Here is a 16608-nt window from a genome sequence, read left to right on the forward strand (position 1 = left end):
CAATCCCAAATACCTACTGGCTCCTCCTCTTCCTCATGGAGTGAGAACGTGGAGCGCAGGGACATGTTGGACTCGGAGTGCAAGGAGCGGACGGAGATGGCGGAGTCGGAGCGGCGCGGGGTGCTGATGGGAGGCTGCGGACACAGAGCAGCTCTGGTCAGTGCAATCATTCCCCAACTCCAGCCAGAGCCCTCAGGCTCACTTCTCCCCCTCCACAACACCTCAGCTGCACTGAGTGGCCCTGCTGCTGTGTGCCCTTCCCTGCGCCGTGCCCAGAGACAGGAATCACTCGGGTTGAACTCCCTGGACATTCCAAGCACATCACCTTCTCCAAGGTGCGTTCCCTGCACACTTACCGTGCACACCCGCAAAGCAATGGCCTGGAAGAATTAATCCTTCATGGAAAGCTCTGTAAATCTCCCCCAGAGACCGCTCCAGCTCCTGCAATGTCTCTAATCTCTGCAGCAGCACTTGTTGTTGCACTCACTATCTAACTTCTGCCAAATTTCTTTGCGTAAGTGCGGAGACTTCCTTCTATTGAATTCTCTGTGAGCCCGGCTCTGCCGCTTCCTGCTCGGGAGGGGAGAGCAGAGCACGCACTGAGCACCAATCCAGAGAGCTCCTCTGCCATGGCAGCCCTGGGATTGGCTTGGAGGGAGTGCTGCTGCTGGAATATTAACCACAGCACGTCTCCCAGGGTGGAATGTCAACCACCAGCACGTAGCCAAGGTGCCATTCGGTGTCAAAGCACCACTGGAGGCTGCAGACCGTGGGGAGACTGGATCTGAGGAGCCAGTGCAGCTGGGAGTGCAGCCACTGAGGGGTTACTGTGGAAGAGATGCTGCTGCTGGACTGGAAAAGGTGCAGAGAGGAGCAATAAAGGTCTTCAATGAGCAGAATGCATGCTTGGACAAAGAAGTGGAAGAATGAAGCCAGAAGCTTCAGACGAGGCATGATGGATGAGCATCTGCACGTGTCACACTCTCCAAGGCCTGGCTGTCAGTCCCTAGCCCTGAGGAGTGTTGGCTGGAAGGAGCTCTGGGGATCCCTGGCTGCCCACTGGAAAAGGGACTCTCTCCCTGGCCCTGGCCCAGGCCTGGCACTGCCCAGGGAACAGGGAAAGCTGCATGGACCAGACACTGCTGAGTTCCTGTTCTGCACCTTGTGGGAAAAATGCTTTTCCTCGTGTTCCACGTGAGCCTCAGGAGCTGCATTCTGTGTGCCTGGCCTGGGTGAAATGGGTGACCTCAGAGCCAGGGCCAGACAAAGGCAATGCAGGAGGGCCCAGGGGCAGCAGGAAATGCAGCAATGAAAGCTGCAAGATGAGGTTCAGGGGCTGCTGCCCTCCCCAGAGACAAAGCACACGGCAGTCCCAGTGCAGCCTGGCTGGGCTGCAGGAGAGCAGCAGACCAGGATCCTGCTGCTTCCTCACTCTGCTCTGCTGCCTCATTTTTATGATCCTGGGCTCTGAGGGACTCAGAAATGCTGCATCTGCTTAGAAGCCAAAGCATAAATGTCTTTCCCTTAAAGACAGCATATTTATTGACTAAATACATAAACCTTAAGGAGGAATGGTTATAATGAGGTAAATCCATTTCATGTGTATCCATTCGTTTTATTATTTTCCTCCACTAGTAGCAGAAATTATTAAAATAACCAGGATGACTGTGCACAGCTCCCACTCTGGAGGTGACAGGGGGTGAGGGCAGCAAAGGCAGGCTCTGCAGGGAGGCAGGTTTGTCACCAGAGGATCACCAACAGAGAAGGGGACTGCAGCATTCCAGGAGGCAGGGGTGTGAGACACAGAAGGTATGTGTAGCACTCTGGGCTCAGCTCCCTGTGTCCTGGTTTGGATAATGCTGGTGTTAACTGCACAGCAGAGAAGGGGATGTGCTGAGGAGGATCCCCCACTCCCCCTGGGCTGTGGGGAAAACACAGAATGGCAGAGGGTGTGCTGGCAGTTCCAGACCCTCTGGGTACCTGCAGCCTTGGTTTTGCCAAGAAAACAAGGATAAAACTCAAGAGACCTCATTTCTGCACTAAACATCAGGCACACCTTCAAAGAGCCCAAGGATGGAGCACTCTTAACATCTGATGGAAGATGGAGAGTTTTCACCTCTGGCTCAGAGGTGAAGCTCCCTGTAAACAACAGATTTGGACAGGCAGGCAGCCTCCATCCATGGTATCCAATGGTCCAATACTCAGCTGCAATCTTTAGCTGCAGTTTCTACCACCTCAGCAACAGGAGCAGCCTGCATGTGGAAGCTCCAGCACAGCCCTGCTTCCAGCTCCATGCAGGCACAGCAAGGTGGGAACCTGTGGCACTGTGCCCAGGCAGGATGACAGCAGCAATCCTGCCCTGCACACACAGCACACTGCTCTGCTTCTGATCCATGGACAGCAATCCTGCCCTGCACACACAGCACACTGCTCTGCTGCTGTTCCATGGACAGCAATCCTGCCCTGCACACACAGCACACTGCTCTGCTTCTGTTCCATGGACAGCAGCAATCCTGCACACACAGCACACTGCTCTGCTTCTGATCCATGGACAGCAATCCTGCCCTGCACACACAGCACACTGCTCTGCTTCTGTTTCATTAACAACAATGCCTGCCCTGCACACAGAGCACACTGCTCTGCTTCTGTTCCATGGACAGCAGCAATCCTGCCCTGCACACACAGCACACTGCTCTGCTTCTGTTTCATTAACAGCAGTTTTACAAGGAAAGAAAAAGGGCGGTGGAGGTCACAGGAGGGCTCTGACTCCTCTCCAGCTGTCTCTCTGATGGCTGAGAAGCCCTTGGCAGCTTCTGGAGGAGGGAAAACTCAGTGATGAGGAAGGGAAATCCCAGATTATTTCTTGACAAAGCAAATGAAGCTTCCTAAGAGGGTTAGTGAGTCTGCCTGGAGCAGCAGGCAGAGCAGGACCGAGGCGGTTCTGGTTTGTCAGCACCTCACGCTGCTTCCTGAACCACTCATTAATCCTCTCACTGTTTTTGCTGAAGAATATTTACCACTCCAGGGAAAGTGGGCTGAGGCTGTCCAAGAGGATTGAAGCTGGCTCCCAGCAGAGATCTCCCCCATTCTTGGCTGCACACCCCAGTTTGTGCCAGCGGGGTTTTCAAAGGAGTCAGGGAGTTTCTTTATCAGACCTGGCTAAATGGAATATTCACAGCATCCCCTCCTCTGGAAAAATCCTCCCCTCTGCCCTGTGAGAACTGCCCAGCTTGTGAAAAGGGCACTGTGAGGCCAGCCCTCAGCCCAGAGGGTCTGTGCTGACAGCCAGGGGTGCCTGAGCCCTGGCCCAGCTCCTGGGGTCAGTGGTGGGCTGGAGAGCTGCACTTGCCAAGGACACCAGGCACATTTTCAAAGGACTTGTTAGAAAAAAGACCAACAACAAACAAAACCCCCACGGGCTCACATAAAACACAGCAAGATCTCTGAGCAACAGAAGGAACTTTATAGGATGCTGACAATAAAATTCTTTGCAATCTGGTGTCAAATTTATTTTAAGAAGTGCTGCAGCTCCACACTGTTGCTGACCCCAGTCTCTAACTCCAGCAGCAATGATCCATTTATGCCTGGCTTGGAAACTGGGTCTTGTAACCTAACTCTACAAATACTTCATTTGAAGTTTGTTACTAACATGTTTAGATATGAACAGAGCTTGTGGTTGTGAGATGTGGCAGGAGCACCAGGGACAGGACAAGGTCCAGCCTTGGATCATCCTTTCATCAAGGTTTGCTTTGCTGTTGCTGTTCTTGATTTAATTGATTTACCTAATTTAATTTCTCTCCAAGCAGCTAACCCTGAATACTGTTGAATCACTAAATTCCCCTAGAAGAACTTACTCAGAAGTGAGTGATAAAACTGGATACAAAACTGGGAACTGCTTTACCTCCAAGATACTGGGACACCCAGGAATGGTTTGTGTGGGAAGCCCAGCACAGCCCTTAGTGTCCAACATCCCAATCTGCAGGTTTCAAACCCGCTCCCTGTGGTCAGAGGCCCCATCTGGAGGTGGGAATAGGAATGGATTCTCTGGCCATAACTGCAGAGCCAGCTGGGATCCATCCAACACAACACGGAGAGTGCCTGCCCCAGTCACAGCCCAGACATCCTGGCAGGGGCTGCTTCCTCCTGAGCTCCCTGCTCTCCCTGCAGCCAGGAACTGCCTCTCAAGGAGGCTCTGGGATTTGCAGTTCCCAGGCTTTGGACCCACATAACAATCTCAAGCAGTGTGAAAAGCAGCAGCAGCAGCTCCAGCCTCAAGGCCCAGGTGAGAATGATCTGCGTCCCCAGGGCACCAGCAATGCTGAGGCTGGTCCTGCCCCTGGGGCACACATCACAGAGAATGATGAGGGAGGCAGAGGAGTCCAGAGGAGCTCCAGACACCTCTCATTTCACTTCTGATCTGCTAAACCAGTCAGGAGGGTCCTGCCAACACCTACCATGCCATCATCCTCGTCCCGTGGGGAGTAGGTGAGGGTGCTGGAGGAGGACGGGGTCCGACGGTGCTGCTTGAAAGTGTTGGTCCCGTCAGCTTGGCAGGGAATTAAAAAAGAAAAACAAGCATTTAGGCTCCTCAGAAACATTGCCAAGCGATGGGACAGCCTCTGTAGCTCTCAGTGTTCCTTAGAAAAGGAAAAGACTAGGGATTCTGCAATGCTGGTTCATGCCTGGATGTATCAGCACAGGCAGAATGACCCTGATCTCTGAGAGCTTGCCCAGCAAAAAGCACAGGTAATATCCTTAAAAATACTATTAAAAGGAAACTTTGTACTCCCATGTATCTCAGCCACCAGTAAAAATTGCCAGGATCCAGGGAGGTCTGGATATCCCTGAGGCACGGGGGAGCCATGCTAGATTAAATATTAAATATTTGTATAGAGATCATGTAACTGACTCTGATACGTATAAAAGTCTGAATGCAAATATTTGGGAGTCCAAAACCATCCAGAGTCCAGGACAAATGTAATCCAAACATTTTTCTCGAGCAGATGTTCATATCCTTATCAAAATCAGTGTCAAGTCTTTTTGTTGCTATTAAAGGAAGGATATTTGTATCCCAAAATGAAACCAGGCCTCTTCCTACATTCCCCCCACGTGCCAGGGCTCGGGCTCCCCTCACCTGCTGAGCTTTGAGGAGCAAGGCCCAGGAATTGTAAATGAGCAGGGAGATCTGCATCCCCTCCTGTCTGAGCTAAAAGTGGCCACAGGGTTTTACCAAAGCTCCAGAGTGACTCACAGTCAGGCACAGAGGGAAGATGGAAATTTTCAGCATTGGTGATGATTGTCACAGGGATCAATAAGATTTGGTGCTGAGCTCAGCATCAAACCCTGTTGTACTACTCTGTTTTCAGCAAAGGCTTCCCAGTGCTACTGCTCAGTCTGCCTGAGCAGAGAAAATTCCTGTGCCTGCTCATTTTCATCCTGTCAGGACACATAACAGCAAACCCAGCCCCTCAACACCTGGTTAATGACCAGAGAGATTCTCCCAACAGCTTTATGATCTGTAAAAGGACAACAACCACACACAGTGCATTAAATACCCACCCTTTGTGATGGTGGTCACAGCAGAGAAGGCTGGTCCAAAAGTTGTTTCCATTCTTGTCTGAAATATTGAAAAAACCAACGTCAGGGCATTTAAAGCCTTCAGGTTTTGCCTGAGCTGGTGAAATGCTGCATACACATTGCCAGCTTTTCTCTGTGAAGAGTGAGATTTTAAGAGGCAGGCAAATAGCCTGTTTCAAAAGGCAGCAGGGCTGTGCTGCTGTGCCAGCAGCAGTGGCCTTACCCCGTTAGTGCTCTCAGCAGTAGTGATGCTTGTGGTGCCACTGGAGAAACGATTGTAGCGAGCGCTCTTGTTTGAGCTCATAATCTAGGCCAGCATCTGTTAGTCATGGGAAGCTTGCTCTGTGGGAGAAGAAGGACACAAAGGGAGTTAGGCTCCTTGTGGGTATTTCCCTGGGCTCAGAGAACACCCTCCTGCAGCACAAAGCCCAAGTGTTTACCTAAACTCACACAGACCTGGATTTTCAGAAGCAAGAGGCAAGGATAAAGTCAGATTCCTGCAAATTGTTCCTGAGTGAGCGTTCAGCATTTTTAAAATATATTATTATCTTTTAATAAGAGCCTCATTTCTCTCCCTCCACTGGTTCATTAGGCTCAAGTTTGCAAAGTCAAGAATTCCACAACAGTGATCTGCAGAAACACATGGAATTTGCTTTCTTTAACCTCTGCTGAAACCTGATACTGCTTCAGGGCACAATTATGCTGCTGTCCCAGCAAATCTGACAAGATGCTCTCAGTCTCCTTCAGAGCCAGGACAGCCTCAGGAAGGAGCTGCAGCTCCTCTGCCATCACACAGAGGTGCTCCTGGCTCAGGCAGGAGTTTCCCTCAGAGAGGACAAAGCTCAGCCTGGCACTGGGGAGGTGAAATGTCTCAGGTGTTTCTAGCAACTGGTTTTCTCTTACCTGGGAGTGACAAGTCCTAAATCTCCAAGCTCTTTATAAAACCACTGGGATTTCTCCACTTTACAGAAAGGGAAACTGAGGCTCACAGAGCCAGGATCCCAGCAGAGCTGTGAGCTGGGATTTGTGCAGGGATTCCCACCTCCCTGAGAGCCCTGGCACACGGGGCTGGGCACATCCTGCACACACATTTTGAACACTGCAAGGGTGACTCTGGGGCTGCCCTCGGCCAAGGCTCTGCTCGGGGCCTGACACAGCAATTCCAGTGCTCCTGCAGCTCTGGATCCAACAGCTGGCAGGCAGCCAGGAGCAGCAGAACCCTGAGCAGGGATTGCTGCTCGGGTCTAAACTCCCAGAAACAACTGTGGGCAGAAATGATAAAAAATCCAAAATTCCAAAGAAAAACCAAACAAACGGAAACCCCGAAACCAAGCCCAAAACCATGTGAAAACCAAGGGTCTGGATAATGTTTTCCACACACGTGACAGCACTGTCCTGGCTGCTTGCAAATGCCAGATCCCTGAGGAGATGCTGAGCACAGAGTCTGGAGCTGTCTCAAAAGCAGCAGGAATGAAGCAGAGCTGTGCTGCAGCATCAGGGAGACCTGCAGAGTCTAAAGCTGGGCTCCAGCAAGCCACAGGTCTGGCTTTGGCCACTGGATCCTTTGATTCCTTTGATTATCCTTTCATCCCCTGAGGGCACAGAGAGCAGGGGGAGGGTGGGAGGTGGCAGAGGGCAGACAAAGGGTTTGGCCACTGGCCCCAGGATTTCTGAGCCCCACTGACTCAGCCCCTCTGCCTCTGGCAGCCCTGGATGAGCCACTGGAGCCCTCAGCTTCCTCCCGGCAAAAACTCCCCCCTTCTGCACAAGGCTGAAGATTCCCCTCTCCAGCTACAAAGGCTGAAGATGAGAGGTCTCCAGCTGGGGTTTCCAGATGATGCAGTGCTCATAAATTAAGCAAAGCAAGTACTTCCATGAGCGATGGCACGAACTGCTGCATCTCCTGGGATTTCCCATCTCAAGGCTGCATTATCTCATGTCCAGTAACATGTAGATCCCTAAAATGTAGGCTCCCCACATCTAGCAGTACACCTGGGCTCATCACTCTTCCCTGGAAAAGGGATTCAGCACTCTGCTCCTCCCATGGTTGGCTGGAAATAGAGAAATATTCAAATTTCCAGGGATATGAATCCGTGCAACACCTACTCACACCCCCTTTATCCTGCCCTGCTCAAAGGCAGGAGCAGGGATCTGCTCCCACTTCATCAGCCATGTCAGTGAAGGTTAAGGGAACCTTGCATATCAAATATTCCTCGTGGGGTTTAGGGCAAAGAGTCATTCCCAGGTGGAAAGAGAGGAAAGCCACCCTGATGGAGGATCAGGGCTGTCTGGAGACTCAGCTTCATTCCCTCTCACTTTCAGGGTATGTATCACCTCCAGATGAACAGATGGAGACTCAAGCAATGGGAAACACTCAGAGACAAGGAAAACAAAAATGGGGATAAACCGACAGTGTGAGGAGTTCTGTGATATCATCAAAGGTTGGATCAGATGTGCCACAAACAGCGACTGCAGCCACCTGAGCCACTGCCATGACCCTTCAATCCCTGCCTGGAAGCTCCAATAAACCCAAAGTGGGGAAGGGAATGTGGAATTCAGGGATTTCCCACTCACTGGTTATGGTCTTGCCCTGTGCCTGCAGCTTGGCAAGGCTGAGGCTTATGAGCGAGGTACCTGCAGCAGCAGCAGGGAGCCTGCTGGTGTCTGCTCCAAGCAGAGACCAGAGGAATGTGAGCAATGGAAAACATCTCCAGCAGAATATCAGCAGAATATCAGCCAGGCTGCACAACCCCAGCAAGATCTGATTTCAGCCCAAACCTCTGCACCCACCACAGACAGGAGCATTTCAGCAGAGCAGATGCCTCTCCAGAGCATTGTCTGACAAGCTCCTCACACCTTCCTCTCCATCTGAGAACCTTTTCCAACTGATAGCAAAGAATTTAAAAGGAGGCAGAAAAGAGCTGATGGTGTCGACATTAATACCAACTTCCTACAGCACTTGCAAAGATCTCTGCACCTTTGCTTGGCATCTGAACCCTGCCAGCTACACTGTCCTGGGCTCCCAGGCCTGAGTGTCCCCTTGGGTGGCTGATGCTGGGAACCCAGCCTGTGATCCACATTCTTCTTGCTTGGACTTAATTCTTTTAACATGCAACATCAGTGCTTTTTACAGTAAACAAAGAGGGGGGGAATATCCCCCGGCAAAAGGAAGCTGTGGGGACGCAATATTCAGTAAATCCCACAGCTGATCACAACCAGATGTGAGGGGGGGCAGCGATAGGTTTCAGCATTTGCACATCACAGGGATCAACTCCAGGCTTTTGAGACTCAATGAGAAGAAAAGCCTTAAAGTCCTACTTGAGTAATTCAGGCAAGGGAAACCCAAGCAGCAGCAGCTGCAGAGGGAAGCAGTGCTCCTTCTCCCATTGCTGAGGGGAGACCCAACAGGATCGGCCACACATCAACCTGTGACTGCACTTCAGAGCTGGCAGGAGAATCAGCACCCCTGGCCTGGCTAATTCCCTCTCTCTGAGGTTACTCACCCCAAGGAAACTGCTGGGCTGGCAAATTGTCCCAGAGCAGGAGTGGCTGGCAGTGGGAGAGACAGGCACGGGTTATCCTGCCCTGGCTGGCTGAACTTCCTTATCTCACTGCTCGGGTATTTATGGTGTAAGACCTGTTCCTCTTACAACAAACACTGCACTCACAACACAAGGGTTACACATCCCTGAGAGTGTTGGCACATCCCAGGGAAATACTCCCACAAAAGCACTCGCAGGTGCCAAGGGCACAGGGTGATTGTGGGGTAATTAACTACTCTGGGGTAATTAACCACTTTGTGACCAGCAGCACCTCAGGTGCAGCTCATCAGGGTGACCAGGGCTGTCAGCATCTGGCCTGACCTGTACAGCACAGGGTGTGAGCAGGCAGAGATACAGCAGGTCTGAGACAGGCACCTCTGTGGGGACACCTCTCAGGGGACACCTCTAAGGGGCAGCTCTCCATGCATGGACACCTCTCCATGGACACCTCTCAGGGGTCACCTCTCCATGGACACCTCTCCATGGACATCTCTCAGGAGACACCTTTCCATGGACACCTCTCCATCCATGGACACCTCTCAGGGGTCACCTCTCCATCCATGGACACCACTCCATCCATGGACACCTCTCTGGGGACCACTCAGGGGCAGCTCTCCATGCATGGACACCTCTCAGGGGTCACCTCTCCATGGACACCTCTCAGGAGACACCTTTCCATGGACACCTCTCAGGGGTCACCTCTCCATCCATGGACACCTCTCCATCCATGGACACCTGTCAGGGAACACCAGAGCAGAGGCAGGCAGCGGAGCCCCCTGGTCACTCCTCAGGCAGCCCAGAACACCTGGCCAGGGCTCCCAGCAGCACAGCTGAGCCAGCCTGGCCCAGCCCCAGGTGAGGATAGGCAATAAAAGGCAGCAGTGAAACCACCAGGGCTGCAGGTGACACTCAGCTGTGCCCAGCAGTCAGTACCAGCTGGTGGTAAGGAGCTTATGAAAAACCCCATAAAACTAAGGAGACAAAGAGGTTGCAGATGAGCTAAAATCTAAAGCACCTGACCCAGCAGGACATTTCTTACACACTTTAGATGTCAGTCAGTGCAGGAAGGACATAAAACATGAACAGAAGCTCAGCCTTACTGACAGGATGTGGCACCTCCACCTGATGAATCTGTGGAACAGTCTTTTTACTGTTTGTGAGTTTTTCTTATAAGTCACACCAGCTCTTCTGAGTGTCTTACAGTGAGACCATAATTGTACTGAGCCGTCATCAATAAAAATAAAAGGGATATTTTTAATTGCTGCTACTTTTACCAGCGCTTGCACTGACTGCAGGACTGAGAGAGCACATTCAACAGCTGTTTGAACACTGCCATGCCTTTGAACAAATGGAGTTCAGAAAGGAAAAGCATTTCATAGGGTGCTTTTCCTAAAGGATAATGAAGCCTTGGGATAGAAGAATATTTGCAATACTTCATGGTAAAACCTGAAGCTGTAGCTTTCAAATGTCCCCACAGCTGGATCAAAAGTTATTGCTCTGGTGAAATGAAGCACCTCAATTTTCCCAGAAAAATAACATTAAATTAGAAGTTAGAATAGAGGCCAATATTCAGTGCTGTTCCATGACACAAAAGCTACATTTGAAGTTTTATTTCCATTTCAGGTAACCTGGGAGGATCCACCTACAACACCATTTTTGTTATGCAGCCCAGCTCTGACCCTGCAACCGAAATTGTCCTGTGTGGGCTCAGCAGCTCCTCAGGCACTGCTGGGCAGGAACAGGCACATCCACAGCTCTGCCACACAAGGACCTTAATCAAAAGGTGCTTTAAAAGTTGGCCCTGCCACTGCACAGCTGCGTGCTGTGCCTCTCACAGCTTGTGCTCTTCCACATCCTCCCTCAAAGAACAGACCCCTTCTGAGAGCATCACATTGCTAAATTATGGATTTGGTGAAGGAAAAAGAATAAAACCCCAGCCTAGCCCTGAAACCAACAACATCCTCCCCCTCCAAGGCAAAAATCTCAGTGCTGCTGCAGTTCCTTGGGAGGGAACGGCCAGACCCTGATGGAAGACACCACACTGGAGAGCTGAGAGCAGTCACCCTCAGCACTCACACCTCAGCAGTGCTCCTGGTGCTCCTCAGACCTGTGTGACAGAGAACAAGAGGCTGCCAGGACCCTGCAGGGTACTGTGGGCTGGCTCAGCTCTGCTCTTGGTGTCCCTGCTGCAAATGTGACAGAGAGAGGGGCTTGCAGCTCAACTGAAAACCCCTGAACACACGGCAGGGCAGCAGCAAAGACTGGGGCATGGAGAAACTTGGCCTCTGATCTTCCAAGGAAGCCAGAGCAATGTTTGTGTCACCTGGACTCTGCTCTCCTGGAGTTCTGCTAGACCCAAAGCAATCAAAGCTCCTCTCTCCTTTATTCCCCGATTCCTGTGCCATGGCTGAGGCCTTTTCCAGCTGCTTTGCCTTCTGGTTGGCGGCACTGCACCCTCTGGAAAGCTGGAACCACCCCACCACACGATGGGATTCTTCCAGATTAAAGTCACAGCAAACCTGAGCCCATAGCCATGACTCAAAAAGCACAAAGTAGCACTTCCACCCCCTGTTCCCCCAACATCCTCCAAAGCTTTGGCACCTCGTGACACACACTCTTCTCTGCCCTCTGGATGAGACTAGAACACTTCAGAGATCCAGCTGAAATGCATCACCTCCTTCAGGAAAAAAAACCAAAAAAATCCAGCAAATTCCAGTCACCTGCTCTTTTTCTGTACAGCTCCCTTGGGTTCTGCCACTGAGAGCAAGCAGGAGGCACCTTGGACACCAACACTCATTGATCAGATCAGTGATCCTGGGAGAAACAGCACCAAATCCTTGATTCCAAAAGAAACCAGGGGACGTGGACACTTCCACCATGGCAAATCTACTGACAGCTTTGAGACAGAGGCACCACTCAGTGTCCCACAACCCCAAACACCACGGATTAAACTCTGCCCCAGGGTGACTCAGAATTCCAGGGGACACGGCCTCTCCTCCAGCGTGGCTTCTGTGCTCACAGCTCTGCCCAAGGAACAGCCAGGATTTCCCACTTCTGGAACACCAGACCAGCCTCAGGACACACTTGCTGGGCTGCTGCAATCAAGCACTCCACACCTTTGCCAAGGTCACTCTGAAGGACCATAAAACCAGCCCAACACAGCTGCAGCTGCTGGATGGACCACAGGTACCCCTGCCCAAGTGCTGCAGGGCTCCAGGCGCCTCCTGGAGGGATGGAAACAGTTCCTCCCTCACTCCCAAACTGCTGCAGGATCCAGGTGCCTCCTGGAGGGATGGAAACAGTTCCTCCCTCACTCCCAAAGTGCTGCAGGGCTCCAGGTGCCTCCTGGAGGGATGGAAACAGTTCCTCCCTCACTCCCAAAGTGCTGCAGGGCTCCAGGTGCCTCCTGGAGGGATGGAAACAGTTCCTCCCTCACTCCCAAAGCGCTGCAGGGCTCCAGGTGCCTCCTGGAGGGATGGAAACAGTTCCTCCCTCACTCCCAAACTGCTGCAGGGCTCCAGGTGCCTCCTGGAGGGATGGAAACAGTTCCTCCCTCACTCCCAAGGCGCTGCAGGGCTCCAGGTGCCTCCTGGAGGGATGGAAACAGTTCCTCCCTCACTGCTGCAGGGGAGCAGCTTTGCAGGAATGCTGCCTGACACCCGGCACCCGGAGCAAGCACTTCTCCTTGGAGCAAGCACTTCTCCTTGGAGCACACTCACCCCTGGCCATCCTGGAGCAGCAGAGCCCGGCAAGATGCCACCAGCATGCCCAGTTCCTGAGCTGGGGACAGCCTTCTCCTCGGCCAAAGAGATGCCACCAGCATGCCCAGCTCTGGGCTGGGGACAGGCTTCTCCTCGGCCCAAGTGCCTCTTCCGCTGCAGCGTGCGAGTGTGGATCGCTCCCCAGTGATGTAAACACAAAGGCATGCGGAGCAGTGGGCGATATGTAAATCCAGCTGGAAAATCCCACAGCTCAGCCAATCTCCAGCTGCCTCCCAGCTTTGCCCCGGCTGCTCCGGGTTCAGTCTAGTGCAGGAAAAACAACCCTGTCCCAGCACAAGGATTTGGTCCCCTGATCGGAGACAGAAAAGTTCTTCGCTTGCTTTAAGGGGAGTTGGAGTTTCTCACCCTCTTTTATAGTTCCCAAACTATTCAGAATTCTGTATAACAACAGCAACACGCTCTCTGCCTGGAGAGACAATCCAGGGAAACCCGGGTACCCAGGAACAGCCACAAAAAGGCAGAGCTGGGGAGCAGGACTTGCCCAAAACACAGACACTGGTGCTGGTGGGAACTTCCACTGCCAGGACAGCTCTCCAGAGCTGAGGCTGTCCCAGGAGCAGGCACTGCCCCCTCCAGCCCCAGGACACCTCGTTCAGAGGTGGCCCTGAAGCTCCAAGACTGTGCTCAAGACAGAGCAGGAGCAGCCTGAATGGGTAATTTGGGGTGCTGCTGCCAAAGGCTCCTGGGGTGAGCTCAGAGAGGGGTGACAGGCACCCCTCTGAGCAGGCAGCTGCCTCCCTCCTGGTCCCAGCTGTCCCTACACCCCCTGATGGGCAGAGGGACGTGCTGGTGTGTGCCTCACCATGCCCATGGCAAAGGGAATAAAAACTGGGAGGGGAGAGTTCCAACAGACTGAACACGGCCACGTAATCCCAGTATGAACCCAGGAAGGATTTTCTCCCCAGTACACCCCTCCTGGCACACCTGGTCTGGCTGGGATAGCCTGTGAGAAAGGTACAGTCACACTCCAGGAAATCTCACACCCAGGGCCAGCAGGCCTGGGAGGTCCCTGGGAACAGGGAGGTCCCTGGGCTGCCCAGGGAGGTTTGGGGTCCCCATCCCTGGAGGTGTCCAAGGAACACCTGGATGTGGCACTCAGGGCTCTGGGCTGGGATCAGGCACAGGGTGGACTCAGTGGTCTTGGAGGTTTTTTCCAACCTAAACAATTCTGGGATTCCGTGATCTCGCCCTGCTTCCACTCATCAAGGGCTTTCTGGAACCATCCTTCACCCCCAAACCCTCTCCTGCAAGCCCCACCATCCTCACTGGGGCTGGAAGTGGGAAGCAGCCAAACCCTGGAGGCCAAAATGCTGCAGCTGTTTAAGAGGAACACGACTGCTCAGTGCAGCCTGGAAACACATCGCTGGGGGGAAAACACCCAGGGAGGCAAAATCACACAGCTGGGACTGAAACAAAGGCACAGAACGGTGCCAGAGTGGAAGAAACAACTGCTGGGTCACAGTTCTTATCACAGCTACACCCTGGCAGGGACACCAGCCTGGACCTGGCGTTATGGACACCCGAACCCGCTCCTGTGGCTGTGTCTGAGCCCAGCAGAGCCCAAAGAGATGTGGAACCAAGGGAATCCTCCCTGCTGCCCTTCCCAGCTCACAGCTCAGCGATCCCACAGCCTGGCAGCCTCTGCCAGCGGGACACACGGACAGAGCCCGAGAGCTCGTGTGGAACGAGAAGAGAAGGGCACAATCCACAATTCACAGTTCACAATCCGGACCTGCACATGTTCTGCGGCAGCCACAGAGACCGACCCGCAGACAGCCCACATTTTCTGTATTGTGAGCCCAAACCCCAGGGAAAGGAGCTTACTGCGAGGGCAGGAAAGTGCCAGCAGCAACACGTGCTGCTCGGACAGGGAACGGGGCACAAAACGCCAAAACTGAGCAGAAAAAGCCAAAGCTAAGCGCAGACTGCGATGGGAGCCAGCGAACACCCCGGGAGGGCAGCGGGGGCGGCGAGCGAGGCCTGGCGGGATTCACCGGGACGGAGCAGCGCAGATGATGCTCGGGCTGCCCGGAGCGCCGCAGCAGAGCCGCTGGCACCCCACACACAGCGGCCGGTGGGCACGGGGCGCCTCCGCCGGCACCTCCCCGGCCCGAGGCCCGGCGCCCCCGGCCCGGCCCGGCCCCTCCCCTGCCGGAGCCGCCCGGCGCGGCCCGCCCGGCTCCCCCCGGCCCGCCCGTACCTCCCAGCGGCGGCGGCGGCCGCAGCGCCGGTGCCCGGTCCCGGCACATCGCGCCCGGGCCTGCTGCCCCCCGCCGCCCGGCCCGGAAGAGCCGCGCCCAGCGCTCCTCGGGACTTGTAGTCCTGTGCGCCGCGTCCTGCCCGCGCCGTCGAGCCGCCTGGACTACGACTCCCAGCTGGCCCCGCAGACAGTCCCTCCGTGCTACAACCACTGTTACTATTGGTTCTGCCCGGCCTCCAGCAATGACCAATCAGAAGGCGGCAACTGCCGCCTCGGGCCACGCTGCGCTGCGCGTCGCCATTGGCAGGGAGGAAAACGGCGACCAATCAGCGCTGGGAGAGGCGGGGCGGTGGTCACGCCAACCGCTGATGATTGGCTATACCTACAGCAGCCTGACCAATATCTGCATCGCAGTGGCCATAAAAGACGTAGTGGAGTACACGTGCGTTCTTTCCAGCCAGAGGTGCGGGACGGGACATGATGTGCGGGGCGGGGAGGAGGGAGCGGGGCCGGTAACGGGGCTATTATCGAGGGCGGGCCGCTGATGATCCACATTTACCTTTCTGACACCTCGTCTGAGGGCGGCGGGCGGCCGCAGCCCCTGCTGAGCAGCCACGGCTGAGGCCCGCGGTGCCCGCGGCCAGGCCGGGCGGGCGGGCGCGCTCCTCCCCTCACGCGCTGCCTTCTCCCCTCAGGCTCGGCGGGAAGCGGCCGCGGCCTGCGGCTCGGCGGTGCCGGCGTCCCGAGCCTCCGTGCCCGATCCGCGGCGGTCCCCGGCGCTGTGGGCCGGTAAAAGACGGTGTTCCCTGCTCCAGTGTTTGCGGTAAGTGAGGCTGAGCCCCGGGAAATGCTCCTGCTCCGCAACGAGGCGGATCTTGAAGCACAAAGAAGCAGCTGCGGAATGGGCTGGAGGAAAGAATTCACCGACTTTTACTCCCTCATGGGTTAGTTTAAGGTGAATATCCTGGCAGGGTGGTGGGCGCAGTACTGTAAGTGCAAGGATTTGCATTCTTAACTCTAGTGCTGCAGTGTGTAGATTGAGAATTAAAATCTTCTTTCTGTTTAGCTCTGTAGAAAATAACAAGCTACTCCTGTAAGGTTTTCGCACTCAAGACTAGCTTTAATTGTGAATGTTTTACTGTCGTATTTGTACTTAAGGTTCTATATAAATATTTGTAGCTTACAGGTGAATAAAGTTTTAAAAAGTCTCGAGTTTTGCTTCTGTTTATCACAGTTTCCATGGGAGACCTGTACCTTTACAGACCGACTGGAAATGTTGTGTGGGTACCCAGTGCAACTGGAATGCATTGAAATCTAATGCATTTTTCTCAGCCCCATTCCCTTCATTGGAGTCTTGGAGTCACTTTGGTTGGATGGGGACTACAGCACTGCCCCTGGCAGCTGCGCCAGGGCTGCACAGCCCTTTTTGGGGAGAAATGCTCCCAATATCCAGTTTAAACTATGATACACCGGTTCTGCCGTGTGGATCCAGATGGTTTCAAGGCTG

The 16608-nt window shown here is 53.8% G+C and overlaps 1 protein-coding gene, 1 long non-coding RNA gene and 1 other non-coding gene across 7 annotated transcripts in view; 2 read left to right on the forward strand and 1 right to left on the reverse strand.

Moving 5' to 3' along the window:
- TRAF7 (TNF receptor associated factor 7) overlaps positions 1-15260 on the reverse strand; it is a 29031-nt gene extending 13771 nt beyond the window's left edge. Inside the window, exons 1-5 of one of the 5 annotated variants that reach the window (XM_071444819.1) lie at positions 15102-15260; positions 5801-5919; positions 5560-5617; positions 4455-4546; positions 18-134 (exon numbers count right to left, since the gene is read on the reverse strand). In XM_071444819.1, coding sequence (XP_071300920.1) covers positions 18-134; positions 4455-4546; positions 5560-5617; positions 5801-5881 — 348 coding nt within the window. In that variant the 5' untranslated portion in view covers positions 5882-5919; positions 15102-15260. Of the gene's footprint in view, positions 1-17; positions 135-356; positions 554-4454; positions 4547-5559; positions 5618-5800; positions 5920-12838; positions 12993-15101 lie in introns of those variants that run through there. The other 4 variants (XM_071444820.1, XM_071444821.1, XM_071444823.1 and 1 more) reach the window with 4 other exon arrangements.
- Positions 15261-15478: 218 nt separating this feature from the next.
- LOC139598430 (uncharacterized) lies at positions 15479-16313 on the forward strand. Its single transcript, XR_011681870.1, has 2 exons — positions 15479-15564; positions 15797-16313. It is a non-coding gene; the product is annotated as an uncharacterized lncRNA (long non-coding RNA).
- On the forward strand, positions 15638-15728 carry LOC139598459 (small nucleolar RNA SNORD60). The gene has a single exon (XR_011681880.1). It is a non-coding gene; the product is annotated as a small nucleolar RNA SNORD60 (small nucleolar RNA).
- Positions 16314-16608: the final 295 nt, after the last annotated feature.

The sequence above is a fragment of the Agelaius tricolor genome, unplaced genomic scaffold (assembly GCF_023055355.1).
Source record: "Agelaius tricolor isolate 1412-34295 unplaced genomic scaffold, bAgeTri1.0.p SCAF_19, whole genome shotgun sequence".
NCBI lineage: Eukaryota > Metazoa > Chordata > Aves > Passeriformes > Icteridae > Agelaius > Agelaius tricolor.